The 15,992-nt window shown below is 42.2% G+C and overlaps 1 protein-coding gene across 1 annotated transcript in view; it reads right to left on the reverse strand.

Annotated features, from left to right (window-relative positions):
• Positions 1 to 819: 819 nt before the first annotated feature.
• MB21D2 (Mab-21 domain containing 2) overlaps positions 820 to 15,992 on the reverse strand; it is a gene marked incomplete at its 5' end in the record, with an annotated part of 118,810 nt that continues 103,637 nt past the window's right edge. Inside the window, one exon of the mRNA XM_081088167.1 lies at positions 820 to 3,668. Coding sequence (XP_080944293.1) covers positions 2,404 to 3,668 — 1,265 coding nt within the window. The 3' untranslated portion in view covers positions 820 to 2,403. The remainder of the gene's footprint in view (positions 3,669 to 15,992) is intronic.

Here is a 15,992-nt window from a genome sequence, read left to right on the forward strand (position 1 = left end):
ACTAAGTGTTGACTCATTTAAGTAGAAAGTCCAGTGGGGAGAGAGGTCTCAGACTTGGGAGGGAGGAGGCAGAGTCTGGTGACTCATGTTACGCCCCACCCCACCCAATCTCTCAGTAGTATCATCCAATGTCAGCTTCATCCTCAGGCTGGCTCTAGCCATGATTATGGGATAGCTGTCAGAGTGGCAGAGGCCAGGTGCTTCCTCTTCCATGTCCAGCATGCATGCTCTGCCCAGCATCCCAAGCGAGGATCCTGAGCATGTTCCTGATGGGAGCAGCTTACATTCCATGCCAACCCCTAATTAATGACTGTGGCCAGGGAAATGGTTGTGTCAATGGGCCTACACCAATCAGGGTAGAGTCTGGAGCTGGGGATAAAGTCATTTCCCAAGAAAGACATAGATTATGTGGAGGACAGGTAGTATTGGTAGTAAAAAATAGGGAAAGGGAAGAAAGAACACTGGGTGTTCCCTACATGAGCATCTGGCCTCAAAGACAATAGTGAGCCCCAACTTTACTGAAAATTACTCTTGGGATTACTAATAAGAAAACATTTTTCAGCCCCAGCTAGTTTGGCTCAGTGGCCTGCGGATTGAAGGGTCCCGGGTTTGATTCTGGTCAAGGGCACATGCCCAGGTTGCAGGCTCGATCCTGAGTAGGGGGAGTGCAGGAGGCAGCCGATCAATGATTTTCTCTCATTATTGATCTTTCTATCTCTTTCTCCCTCTCCCTTCCTTTCTGAAATCAATACAAATATATTTTTAAAAAATAGTTTCCATATTACAAACTAACAACAGCAATAACAACAAAATTCCAAGGCCAGTATGTTTCTTTTATTATGATTTTTTTTTTTTTTTTTTGCGTGTTTGACTTAAGATGGTTGAAGGATTTCATTTTCATTTATAAACATTACATTAATTCCCATGCAAAAACCCAGGACCGCATATGCCTGATTTCGATCAAACCTGTAGGTCTGGACATTCAAGATCAAAGTCAAAATGTTGCTTGACCTTTCCAGTAGTAGACATCATGGTCATCTTTGAGAGATCAGCAGGCCCCCTGACCTCTCAAACCCCACAGCTGGCAATGAGTCCATACAAAAACGGAGCCAATGCCATGTGGCACCTAAACCCGGCAGGAAACTTCGTTCATGAAGACAGGATAGCTCTCCTCCAAGGCTGGTGCCCACAGACATGTCCTGGTTCCTGCTCTGTAGCAAAACCTGTTTTGGAACAGGCATGATATCTTCTATTTGGGGATTATAAATCCTTCCTGCCAGTTTTCCTCAAAACTCTCAGTAGAAGCAAAGAGACTTTACAAAAAAAGCTAACCTCTATAACCCCAAAAGAAATACATACAAAGACACCTATTCTATCAAGTATATATTTTACCCAGCTTCAGATAAAGTCACTCAGCAGATATAAAGCTTTAAAAACTTCTCTCAGTAAGATAGGAACCAGGAATATCAAAGAGGGCAAAACAGAAGCCCATCATGAAAGGACTAAACAAATGTAAAGAATCATTCCATTGATTGCAAGAAATGGGCTAAATTTAAAAAAAAAAAATATGATAGCCTTTCAACAGAAGATGTCAATTTATATTGAAACACACACATTGGAACTCTGACAATGTCAAAGATTTCATTAGTGCAAATAACAATTATAATGGTATGTTCTTTAATAATATTTAAATAAGACTTCAAATAATTACGCACACTAAAACTACCATTTGGGAACCTTAATTCTGTTTGGAAAGCTGTCAAACATTCCCTCCAAACCATCCGAAGTTCTGATTTGAGGACAATTACATTCACTGAAGTTGCTCCAAAACAGAATTTGTAGCATTATCACTTTCAAAGTCGACATTGCTAGGTGGGAAGGGGAAACTACTCTGGCCACTGGTCAGAAGAATTCAATCCAGCTAGCATACCGGGTAGTTCCCAGCTTCAGGTGACTCCCAAATATCTGTAGTGAAGATAGCTCATTAAAAGAAAAGAAAATAAAGACAAATAAAACAAAACAAAAAATAATAGAATCCTTACGTGTCAGCATGAGGTCTGTTTCCCTATCCCCATTAACAAATTTGCACAAAGTATGAAACAGAAAAAAAGCAAGAGAATTCATGGGCATCTCAGTCTATGGCTCAAGGTCTCCTTAAAAAACAAAACAAAAATGAACTATGTGACAAGAACTATAAACAGTAAACAAAACCAGAGGCAGCGTATGAAATAGTCATATACTGTTCCAGAGCCTGCACCGCCCTGCAAAACAGGAGACTTCCGATGTGTTCTTAACAGATCCGATCTAGGCTGGATGTGTAGAAAATGGAAAGACAGCGGCACGGACCACAAGACACATGATGCAAGTTTTAGAACCAGGAAAGCCAAAAGGCAGCAGAAACGCTCAGAAAAATTTATCATCAATTCTGAAATGGGGCCTGGTGACATCATCAGGGTTAATAAAGACAGAGATGGACTTCCCCGGGTTCTCAGTCACTAGCTGCTGCAGTTTTTTGGCCAAACGGTCATCAGGCTGGTTGGGGTCCCCTCCGTCCGACTGCGGGGAGGGGATGCTGGTGGTGCTCCCCCGCCTCTGCAGCTCCAGCGTCAGCCGGTTGGCGGCCTTGACGTGCTCAATGGCCGTGCGCAAGTGCTCTGCGGGGTCAGAGCGGACGGAGGACAGCTTGCGCGCCTGCAGCATGACCGTCTCCTCCGACAGGTGCTCCAGCATGTTGCACTGAGGGATGAAGTAGTTGGGACACATCTTGTTGACCAGACAGTGCTGCAGGTCATCGATGAGGCCCAGTAAAAAGTGGGCTGCACAGTCTTCTTGAGCCAAGTAGTTGGCGGGAAGTCTGTCGCAGGCCCAGAGCATCATGCTCCGCAGGTGATAGGGGCTGATGGCCTTGGGCCGGGACAGGAGTTTAATGATGATGGCTTTGCAGGCCTGGTAGGCCTGCATGAGGCTGCTGGAGATGCACTTCTTCAGCTGCACCTCGCTCCTGGCAAAGGACAGCCGCCACTCATTGTCCTTCTTACCCTTGTAGGAGCAAGCAGGCACCAAGTAAAACCCACTGATGACCTCTTCCTCTGTGATCTTCCCATCCCAGAAGTGGTTCTCCATGAGCCAGCTCTGGGCCACTGCAGGCCAGCCTTTGAAAGACACCACAGGGACAATATCGTACAACATGCGACTGCTCCCCACACCCAGGATGATGGAGATGATGGTCCCATTCTTTTCTACCTTCTCCACCTTCGGCATCCCTCGCTGGGGTTTATTCTGTATCTCTGATAGGACGATGCTGATGGAGTCATAGAACCAGTCGGCCACTTTGGTGGGGGAGAAGAAGTAGTTGGTGGCACCGTTGATGTGATCCACGATGGTGCAGCAGTCTTTCCATTTACTGATCGTCCCCTCATCAAAGAGCCGGAGGCTCAGCCAAGAGTGGCACAAGGCTGAGTGGCGCATATCGAGTGTCACAGGCTGATTACGGTCATGCAGCTTAAGGGCTGGCACCAGAAGGGTAAAGTCCATATCGTAGTCAGTCCCCCGGGCATAGATATTAAGCTCATCCAAGTCCAGGTCCACCACGCCTTCCCGGACTCCCCCAGAGAGCAGCAGGTACTCATTGGCCACTGGAAGTTTTTGGTCCAGCTTCTGCACCATTCCTAGAAACAGGAAGAGAAAGTACTATTACAGGAAGCACAGACACAATAGGCTTATGCATCAATACAGAATGAGCCTCCAAAACCACTGCTCATTCTTAGTACAAAATGAAATCTTAGGCTCCTGCACAGACTCACCTTGAGCCCACTCTGTTCCAAGTGGGAGAATTATGATAGATTTTTCTCTCTCAGTGGCAACAGTATCACATTCAATCATAAACTCCTCTTCCCCCAGTCATTACCTGGACTAATGGTACTGCCACACTCAGTGACCAGGCTGAAAACCTCAGTAAGCTTCAACTCTTCCTTCCCGGTTCTCCATCTCTGTTGCCATCACACAAAGCCAGGCTCTCCGGTCTCTTGCCAAAGCAGTCTCCTCCCCCAGGCTCTCCCTGCTTAAAAAGTTCTCTACACCAGCGAAGGACACTGTGGGCTGTGGACACTGGAAGTGGGACACTTTCAGAGGGCAGGGAGGTCACAATTCTTTTTTTTTAAATATATTTTATTGATTTTTTTATAGAGAGGAAGGGAGAGGGATAGAGAGTTAGAAACATTGATGAGAGAGAAACATCGATCAGCTGCCTCCTGCACACACCCTACTGGGGATGTGTCCGCAACCAAGGTAGATGCCCTTGACCGGAATCGAACCTGGGACCCTTGAGTCCGCAGGCTGACACTCTATCCGCTGAGCCAAACCAGTTAGGGAAGGTCACAATTCTTTTCATTGTGCTAAGACATTGTCTTTTCACTGTGGTCACACTTGAACTGATGGAATAAAAGCAATTGGAGGGCAAAGCTGCTTAGTACTAGTCAAGACAATGGCACCCGACTGCATGAGCAATCACTGGATTCTGTGCTATTGGCATGCACTAGCATTAAAAATAAAAAATAAAAAAAATCCAGTTGCACTTAAGAAAATCCTCAATGGAAACAAAAAAATTAGTTTTGTTAAATGCCAACTCTTGAGCTACCTTTCTTATATCCAGATACCCTGTGTGAGGAAATGGGAAGTAACCGTAAAGCACTTCCTCTTCATGCTGAAACACAAAAGCTGCTTTAAGGAAAGTGCTCATGTGCCCTGGCTGGGTAGCTCAGCTGGTTAGAGCATTGTCCCAATACATCAAGGTTTCCAGTTCTATCCCCAGTCAGGGCACATATAAGAATCAACCAATGAATGCATTAATAAGTGGAACAACAAGTCAATGTTTCTCTCTCTCTCTCTCCTATCCTATCATCTCTCTCTAAAATCAATCTGTAAATAATTTTTAAAAGTAAAAGAAAAGCACTCATGTGACTCTGAGTTGTGGCCTAAATTGGCTGCTTTGCTCAAGGAACACCATTTTTACTTTAAAAACAATTGATAAACTATGGATATTCAGACAGTTATTTGATAGCCATTTTCATTTAAAATGACCACAATTAGCCTGTCTTCATGAAAATGACTTAAGTACTTATTGACATAAAAAAAGCTTTCCATAAAAATATTAATTTTTAGAAAACTCATCGCATCATGAACTTAACATCTTTCCAAATAGTATGTATACTTTTCTGATGAGACTGGTGGTAATGCAACAGATGTGACTTTTTTTATGATATTCTGAGCTATTTGAGAAAGAGAACCATGTCTCCAATATGTATTAAGCAGGCACAGGGGTCTGCATCCAGTGGGCACACAACTGAAGCTCTGACTGAACGTCAAATGGCTAGATGGGATTAACAGGGCGTAAACCTGAAGTGCTTCGATAAAGGCTAGACATAAGGTTCTACCAACAACATGAAAATGTCCCCTCCCTGCCCCCTGTCTGTTATAATACCTTTACTTGTGCTTTATTAAGGGACAGACTACCAGCATCACTCTCTGTGATTTATTTAACAACTTTCCCCACAGATTGCAAAGAACTACTACAAACTCATTCCATTATTCACTGAAATTACCTTTAATCAACATCATTTGTTATTCATAGGACAATCCCAATGCAAATAAATAAACCATTTATATGTATTTATGCTAGCACTGTATTTCAGAATGTAACACGCATTTATTAAAAAAATCCTATTTTTCAAACATTAACCATGAAAAAGTGTTTTATTTAGTACCATTTCCTTCTACACAGATTGAAATATATAGCAAGATCTTACTTTCTTTTTAAAGCAATCAATATGTTATCCAATGTTAAAGAGTCAACAATTTATCAAAAAGAAAATCCAGTGTACCTGACTTTTTGGGCTCTCTCTCACACACCCAGCTCCTTCTTCAATAAAGAATGGCTTATCTCAGCTACTGGGAGTGCTGTCCGTGTAACCCCTTAATGACTGTGTCAGCTGCAAAGAGCCACCGCAACCACAGTCCTGTCCTGCTATTGGGGTGGGGTGGAGGTACTCCAATAGTTGATCGACATGGGAGGATCCCCAGTTCAGGGTACTCTGAAGAGTCATCTGAAACCAGAGTTCCCCTAAGGCTGACACTGGGCCTGCAGGGAAATCCAGCTTCTCCCTTTGCCTGATACTGCTTTCTCCCCTCTCTTCCACAGGCACAGAGCCCAGGGCTGCTCCTTACTAAATACCCTAACTCCATCTCAGGGGCTGCTTCCTGAGGAACCTGATTTAAGACACTACCATACTTAAAAAAAAAACACACACAAAATAAAAAAGACACTAACAAATACCGCAACCCAAAACAGCCTTCACTACAAATCGTCATGGAAGATTTACGTTCCTTGTTTTCAAAAGCCAAACATTAACAACCAGGATTTAAAATTATGTAAACACTAAGACAAAGAGTCATTTCTTAATTGTCCCCATATTTCAGTATCCTCCTCATCTTTACAATGGCACACATACTACCACCCCAAGTTGCAGCTTAGCGATGTGAGGAGAAATTAGATTGACTTCTAAGAAGCCAGCATAGGTTGTGAGAATCATTTTCACTATTTTATAGAGTTACATGTAGGTACTGTTCCTTTAAAAGAGAAACATTTGATAATGAAATAATTTACTCCTCTTTATTTCAAATATTCTTTCATTCTAGCATCTGGAGTCCCATGAACAGAAATGGGAAAAATCATAAAATGCTGTCCTGTGGTTAGTGATTAAAACCTAAATCAATTAGAAGTGGTGGTATTATTTGGGTACAACACTGTCATCTCCCCCTAGGCATAAATAACTCAACATTCTGTACATCCTTTTGCATAGATGGGATCAAACTGGCTCTGAGCACACAAGCTAGATCCTGCCTTTACAACCAGAATAACTCCTGCAGTACCGGCTGGGGAATAACTTGTTTACAAATGTGCCTCTGAATTTTGCCTTGGATTGTCACAAAGTTGGATTATCACAGGTGAGAAAAGCTAAAACTCCCTTCTGCCCTCTGCTGGATTCAAGAAGTTACATTTTTCTACTTACTACACACTAAAGAACTTCCTTTTCCTCCCAATTGCTGCTGATGCATTTAGGTAACATGTTGGCCCTTCTTTCAAAAACGCCATATCAAGTGTTTGCCTAAATGCTAACACTGAGGAGTTAGGGTAATTTTAAACGCCTCTTATTCCTTTAAAGTACATAGAGAACTTTAGCAGCAAATAGAATATGGCTGAGGCTCATTTGCTAAGCTCCTAGAAGTTAGAAACCAAGTCCCTAAGGCCACACTGTTCTGGAAGCTAATCCCTTGTGATCCACATTCACATTTACCCTGCCAGGGCCCATTAGTCCGCAGTTTTATAATTTGGTAACACAAGCTGGAGCCTTCCCCAGCGTTACGCAAATTCAAATTCAAGTTCCCGTCTTGAAAACTTTCCTGGGCCACGTTTAAGTGAAAATGAGCTGACATCAGCTATTACAGCAGATGGGTTGCCATGCAACTAAAACACAGCCAGGGGCTGGGAGGGAGAAAGAGGAGGGAAAAAATGCAGTTGTACACTTTGGCTGTGATCAGTTCCAGCAAGTGCACCTCTGAACTGATCCAAGGATTTTTGTGCATTGCAGGAGGGTAAGATCAAGTGACTCTGCCTGTTTGGCTACTAGTAAATTACCCAACAAAAGGAAAACGCACACAGACCACTGAGCTTGTTACAGCAAAGACAAGGAGATATGGCTAAAGAGCTTATTCCTCTGGGTGGGTCTCTTGTTTTCAAGGATTTTCATATGTCTGCTCTTAAACCACAAAGTAAAACTGCCTCAATTCCTGTAACTGATTCCTAGATTTCTGTTTATTTCATAATTTCTACTCAAGAAGACCTTCCTATTACTGGGGCCTTGAGTTGAAGGAATGAATTCTTGGTGATACACTTTGCCCTTTGCTGATTATTTTTAGAATATCAAGTACAGAAAGAAACTCTGTCCCTAACTCCTTTATATGCTACTAAATAAAACTTTAGCACACTCCATTGACTTCAAATTACTAACCTCCATCACTCAAACACAGAATGCAGATAACTAACAACAGAGCACAAGAACTAAGTAATATTTGAAATCCGGCAGGTAGCTTAATAAATACTAAGTAGCCAAATGAAATTAGTGCTTATATAGATTCCTTTAAAAAAAACAAACAAACCTGAATAGCTCAATAACATTTGCTGTTTTGCCCCAATTTGTGGCATACCAACAACAGTACCTATCATAACAATGACTCTTGAATGGGACCATGCTGACAAAGTCCTTCTGTGATTCTGACTCTCCACCCCACCAATCCCCACACAAGGGAGCAGTTTCCGTGGTTGTTAATAGACAATATAAAATTTTCCTATAAAAATACTATGGTCCTAGCCGGTCTGGCTCAGTGGATACTGCATTGGCCCGTGGACTGAGGGTTATGGGTTTGATTCTGGTCAAGGGCACATAATTCAGTTGCAGGCTCAATCCCCAGCCCTGGTTGGGGTGCGTACAGGAGGCAACCAGTCGATATTTCTCTCTCTCGTCGATGCTTCTCGGTCTCTCCCCCTCCCTTCCACTCTCTGAAAATCAATGGAAAAATATCCTCAGGCGAGGATTAACAACAACAACAACAAAATTATGACTTATGATTGAAAGGGGTAAATATTTTTGCCAAGCTTCCCTGACATTCTGAGAATTAGGCATGGCCATCTTCTTCTAATAAAGTCACCCATTTACGGGTTTTTAATGTCCTCAATTTGGGGAATATTTTAACATTTCCCTCAGTCATGACCAGAAATCATATATATGAAGTCCCTTATTTTACAAGTGACATAAAACTGAGGTTCAAAGAGGAAAAATAACTAATTCGAGGTCACACAGCCCTAGTGGCAGATTAACAGTGTTGTCTTATTTCCACATTTGTGGCAAAGGTCAAAATGCACATACATACTGTTCTCCTAAGACAATGACCCAACTTGTCATGAATGCAGAATGGCGCTAAAGGGAAGTGGCAGAGGTCACAAGGCAAAGTGCCAGCTTTGTGCTTCGTTGGTTAAAGCTGACCTCGGACAGGCAGCAGAACATGCCTGACCATCCGCATTTACTATAAGAAAGAATGGGCCTGCCCTGACTTGCAAGAAGCTGTTAGTACTGTGGTCCCAAATAAACGTACTATTAAACATAAGAAATACTGAACACAGACACCATAGAGCTTCCCAGGTTTTCAATAAGCTGCAGCGTAGACATTAGTATCAATAATTATAGTAATGTGTTTTATAAATCAAAGTCAGTTTTATTTGGCATAGTCTCTGAGATAACGGAATTTAAATCTTTTAGAAAATGTGTTAATTCATGTATGTGAATGACCGATTGACCAAATTATATATAGAAACAGAACTGATTCAAAAGATGCCTCCTCCAATAAGTCTTCCTTGATCTCTTCTCATTTTGACACTAATATCTGTGCAAGAGCATTGGAGTCAGAGTATGACAGGCTTGGCTCTGAATCCTACGTTTGTCATTTACTACTTACGTAAGCCTGACATGTTATTTAACCTCTCTGAGCTTCCAATTCCTCATCTATTTAAAACAAACAAAAACCCTACAAAATTGCCCTTTTAGGGTTGATATAAAATGTCTAAGCACATGGTAGATATTTGGTTAATTTTCCCATATGTTCTTCCCTTTCTCTACGACCGATGAAACTGATTAACCAAATAGCACCTAGTCCCCCAGATTGGTTTTGAAGATTTACCTGAACAAGACAACCTACCTAAAGCCTCCAGCACACATAGGCACACATAACAGGTTAGATGAAGGGAAACAAACGGGCACTCTTTCCCCGGCCTGCCGCTGGCCTGGGAATGAACGCCAGCTCTGGTGGAGGCCATGCTAGAAGGCAGGCTGGACGCCAGCCTCCTTGCTGCCTCAGGACCGCTGCCCTGTGGAACGAGTCACCTGCCCCGCTCTGTGAAGGGTCTTGATCTGAATTATTACACTGCACTTTCCACACCTATTATGGCAGTGGGCTGTGTTCACGGCTTATTTCCTCTCCTACATGAGATAACAATGTAAAGTATTTGGCACAGTAAACGGCAAAGAGGCTTGTCAGATGAAAGATATGATCATCGTCAACAGTCTATAAGCCCAGATAGTCAAGGTTTTATTACTGCAGCCGCTAATACAGAAGTTGGGGTTAGAAGGCAACTGCTTGTTAAATGTATCGTTTGTTTCAGGCAACTCAAATACCTACCTCCTTAGCCAGAACCCCGAGATCATGGAATTTGCTACAGGGTATACTATTAAATTTTTTAGTCAGCATATGTCTAAAAAATTACTTACTAATAATCCAAAAGTCAGGTTTTGGAGAAAAGCTTATTTTTCATTATTTTCATTCTTAAAAGTTTACGAAGCTATTCTGCAGAGAGTGCACATGAGTTAGGCCTGGATTCAAGTCTAGTTCACCCATGGCCAACATAATGAACCGCTCTGGGCTTCCGTTTCTTCAATAAAGTTGGAGAATAACTACTACAAGTTGGTTGGGTGGCACAGGAACGAAACAAGAAAAGGCACAGCGAGTCACTCAGTGTGCGGCCTGTGCTTACCTGGCAGTCAGTAAGTGGAGGGTTCTGGGCACGTGCTGTCAATATATTTTCCCCGCCCCTAAGCCTTGCCCTTTCCTTTCTTTTTAGCTCTTAGGATAGTTTAAAAGCAAATGGTTTCTGCCAATCAGAACTTACTGTGAAGACTCAAAGGGGAGTCTAATGAGCCCCACTTAGCAGTTTCCCACAGTCCCGACAGGACACAAAAGGTAGATTTTCCATTTACAAGAGGATTGCTCACTGTTGGAGGCTCATTCTTGACAGATAAAAACAATAGCAAGATCAGCTGAGATCAGGTGCGTTCAGGCTGGTATGGCTGTGGCAGGCTGGGAGAGGTCAATGGGGGAATAAAGGGGGCATATGTAATACTGTTAACAATAAAGATTTAAAAAAAAAACAATAGCAAGTGAAAAGCAAGAGTAATGCCATTATGGCATCAAAAGGCTTCATATGGATACAGAAATGCATCGGCGATGAACAGAGTACCTCTCTCCTCATCTTCAGAAGCAATAATCTCGTGATGGAGATGTTCCAAATAAGTCAACTGTCTCTCAGTCTCCTCTGCCTGTGGCCCAGCTGAGTGTGGTTTACACTTTACATTCCCTTCTCATTGGATGTATATGCACCACTCTCATATGTAAACAAAATTAATAATAATTCCTTCTTATAATGACTTCACTTGATTTTACCGTTTCCTCATTTATGTGAACCCATGCATGTGGTCCAGGTGTGTGTGGAGGAGACACTGTTGATGCCCTGCCCTGCATCCCCAGCCCGCCCATGACTCCACTTGCAGGTTGGGCAGGTGGTTACCTGCCAGCTGGCAGCTTCTCCCCCATGGCAGTGGTTCTGCTCCAGGAACAACCAGGACGTGTAGGGGAGTCAATGCAGAAGAACTGGCATCACTGGGGGCAACCCTCAACCACCAGAGGACAGGAGTCAGTGGGCAAATGCCCCAGCTTCTCCGGACTCTGGTGGAAAAAGTCTAAGATGGAAAAAAAGAAAAATTCTAAGATGGGCTCTCCACAACTTCCCAGGGGGTCTGTACACTCAGCTTAGCAACAGGCCCTTTACTGACTTTACTTGCTTCTCAGTTTCAACTGCTCTGCTCCCTCACTTGTGTTCTCAGTATTACCTCCCAAATGAACTGCCACACCATAGAGGTTCTCGTTTCTAAAACTCTGTGTGTGCGTGTGTGTGTGTAGCAGTGCTAGACAGGCTCATCTCTGCTAATAATTCTCATGTATAATCGACAATAAGAACAGAAGCATAAGCCGATGGTACTGAATTACTTGCTCTTTCTCACATCAAGTCATAGATCTAGTATATGAATCTCACAAAACCAGTTCTGAGCACTGTTCTCAAAAAGAGCTCATCAGCTTCCTCCAATCAGCAAACGTGTTTCCCAATGTATTCAGAGTCAGCACGTTGCCTTTTCAATTTCTGCTTTGTTGATAACCCAATTCTTCTCATTTCCCAGAGGACATTCTAAAACCTCTTCCAGGTCTGAAGAATTTTGGACAGGTGTAAATTCACACATCACTTAGAGACAGGCATTTCTTCCCCAAACTACAAAGAAAACAATGGGGAGCAAGGTTTGAGGAGAAGTTAAAACATAGGTAACTCCAGCTTCCCAGTTTGAGTGAAGCATTGTTCAAATGGACCCTTCTCGTTCATATGTAAACGTCTCAGGTAGTATACAAAGACCAAATAACCAATTCTCATTTAGCCTCTGTTTGAGATTATTCTGCCTGTTTCTCTCAGTGGTGGGGGGTATAGGGTGGGGGGCAGTTCAAGTGACATATTTAATCTCTCCATTCAATGACCTTTGTCCATACTTTCTTTAGTGTATTGTATTTGTTGACCTGTCAGCGTCCCTCTGTCTGATGACCAGTGGATTATCTCCAAACCTAGCACAACAGAAGTCAGTTGAAGGAATAAATAAAGACAGAGTTTACGGGAATCATCCAGAATGAAGACTGTCAGGGTGACATACTTATATTGGCGGGGTCAATATGACACTGTCATTTCCAGACATAATGAGAGACTTCAGAGCAATTATCATATTATATGACAATCATATTACATACTCAGAAGAGATAGAAGGGAGAAGCTAGGATCCTCTATGGTAACTACACAAAGGCATCTCCTCTTGTTTTCTGAGAATAATATAACTCCAGGACATTTCTCAAAGCATCAATTTTCAGTCAACAATCATAACCAGAGACTAGGAGAAAAGTGACTATATAATTATACAGTGATCTGAGATCAAAGTCTAATACCAGATTTTTAAAAAACGATTATGACAGTACATATTCCCTTTGATGTGCAAGAACAGATTCCATCTTCCTAAGCAATTCCCAATAATTGCCAGGAGATGGCAGCCTCACTCCATTCATTAACTGGGAGAGTCTAGCAGGCTCCAAAGTCATAAAATCCTAGAATAAAAGCTCAGGGAAAGCGGCTTAGCAAGGACCAAAGACTATATTAAAAGCATCATCCAAGGTCCTGTTTGCCCCCAGGTACCACCCAGTGACTCACAAATTTGCCTTTTGGTCTCCCACAGGAAATTTAGTAACTCAGGAGCTGACAGGTTCCAACTAAGCTGACTCAAAACTGAGAGCTGCTTTGTCTGGGCAGGTAGTACGGTTGACAACTGATTCTCAGAGTGTATTGAAGACCCTGTCGCAAGACAAAGAATTTCAAGCTCTCTCATTTGCTGCAGCTGAGATGAAAAAACAAAACAAAAACAAACAAACAAAAAAACATGAATAAAGGTGCCAGGAAAAAGGGGGAGAAAAGGCAGGAGAAATAATCCCTGGTGTTATGAAGATGAGGCACTACTCTTTCTGAAAAACTGATTTGTACTACAAATAAATACACTGAAAGATTTTAGGAGCCAATATGATTATAAAAAGGAAATGGATTTTTTAAAACCTGGCTTCAATCAATAAGTTCAAAACAAACACTGCTTTACATTGCATGATGCTTTGCAGTTCCCAGAGAATGACCACAGTCACTTTCTCACTTGTTCCCAGCAATAATTCTGCAAAGAACACTTATAGTTCCCACTGCACAGATGTGGAAACCGACTAGCCACTTAAGTGCACAAAATAGCCGCATAGCTCTTTGGCTTAACTTAGACTGACAACTAGTCTGACCACACACTATTATTTTGAAGGAAGGAAGCATTTCGCTTGGATTCTTCACTAGGTTATTAATAGGTTTCTTGCAGGAGGAATGAAAAGGGCAAGAAAGGGCTCAAAATGCAAAGTTACAATCTAGAGATGGCAAACCTAGAGGTCTCAGGTATGGCTTCACTGACTGGGTTACTGACAAGACGATACTCTTTCCTTATGCTGGAAAAATAACCACATATCACCCCTAGAAAATAACTTGTTTTATGTGTCAAATCAACAGTTATTAATCAATTTTCCATACAACACATTGCTGTAATACCTAATCTACACTAATAAAAGGGAAACATGCAAATTGACCATCCCTCTGCTACGCCCACCAGCCAATCAGGGCGAGCATGCAAATTAACCCAACAAAGATGGTGGTTAACACATTGTATGCAGGAAACGTATTTATACGTTTTACTTATACATTTTATGTTGACTGGTGGTAGAGCGTGGGACACATATTAATACGTTTTTTATAGACTAGAGGTAGAATGCGGGTAATGTATAAAGACGTAAACTAAAGTTATCGTAATTTTACTGAACGTTGCCATTTGTGCAAAAAATTAGCAAAAATGGCCCGCGCCACCTGTTAGCACGCGATAAAAACTACCCACAAACAATGTGTTAATTTGCATACGCAGGCACGGAGTGAAGACTGAAGACGACTGAAGAATGAAGAGGCTTGGCTTCTCCGCTGCGGCTGCAGAGGAGAAGCCAAGCCTCGTTGTGGCTGGCGCAGAGAAGCCTAACCTCAAGTCTTGGCTTCTCTGCTGCTGCTGGACCAAAGGCCTGGGTCCCGGGTGCTGGAGGAAAACCGGTGCTGGCAGCCAGGGAAAGAAGGCCTATTGCATGAATCTTCATGCAGCAGGCCTCTAGTATATTAATCATGATAACCTATATTGTCTTTATCTTGATTTAAATAAATGTTATTTCAAACACTAATATCCTCAATCAAATTTCCAAACAACAAAGTAGTAACATCCAATAAGTCTGCTATTTCAAAAAATAACTCTGTTAAGGGGTCATAAAGTTTTCCACTGTACGAAGCTAGAACATCCTCCATAAAATTTCAGGTCAATGCAACTACAACCATACTCAAAATGAAAGGAAGGACTAAGGGATCAAATAAGTGTTTCCTAGGAAAACAGACATGGAAAAAAGTACTGAAAGCCTGAGAGACCAATGAAGAACAGGCTCTACTCCTGAGCCAAAAAAGCTCTTTATTGTTTGAGCTTGAAAATGTTCACATCAAAAGAAACCAATCAAAGCACCATGGGGAAGTTGAAATTTGCAGTTTAAAAGCGTGAGTACAGCATTTGAAAGAGGAGCTAATTGTTGCAGCTTTTTTAAACTCACACCTGCACAATAAGAAAAGTCAAAGAGAAAGTCTCTTAATGCTGAAGTGGGAGTGGTTATTTTGAGAGATGGCTTCTTACTCCTACTTTTCCTCCAACCATCAAAACATGGACCAAGAATCAGAGGATTGGGGTAAAAATGGGAATTCAATATCCTAGCCAGAAACTGTACTAAAACGGTACCTAGTTATTCTTTTTAACTTTACAGCGTTGAAGGATGCTGTTTGAATCAGTTGCCCATTCTGTAACTCTTGGACTCCCGTGGATGAAGTATATTCCCTCCACAAAACATGAATGAATCATGGGTTACTGGAGCCAGAACTGACTTTCAAGGTTATGTACTCCAAATGTCATGGTCCAGACCAGGTTGCCGAAGCCCAGAAGCCAAAGGTGACACATACACAGCATATCACCTGGCCCAGGTGCTAAGAAGAGAATCCAAAATTCTGATCCCCAATCCAGGGTTCTTTCCACTCCACCTGCTTATATCCAAGGATCTCTAACCAAGGGGCCTGGGGAAAACATAGGTCCTATAGCCCACCTCAGAAGGACCCAAGCATCATCATCTCTAAGAAGACATGTGTGTTTTAAACCAGCAACATGAATGTGTTTAAAAACTGAGACTGTCTGCTCCTTCCCTCAGTTTCAAAGCAGAAGTTTAATAACTGGGTGGACTCAAGAAAGACAAAGCTGTCAAATTAGAGGGAAGGCCTCACTGTGCAGTAAATCTCTAAAATTTTCAAGAGCTGAGATTACATACTCTTCAACTCAGGAAAGACAACTTTGGTAGAACTTTTGGGACCATGACAGTAATTG

The sequence above is a fragment of the Myotis nattereri genome (genome assembly GCF_964212035.1).
Source record: "Myotis nattereri genome assembly, chromosome: 3".
Classification (NCBI taxonomy): domain Eukaryota; kingdom Metazoa; phylum Chordata; class Mammalia; order Chiroptera; family Vespertilionidae; genus Myotis; species Myotis nattereri.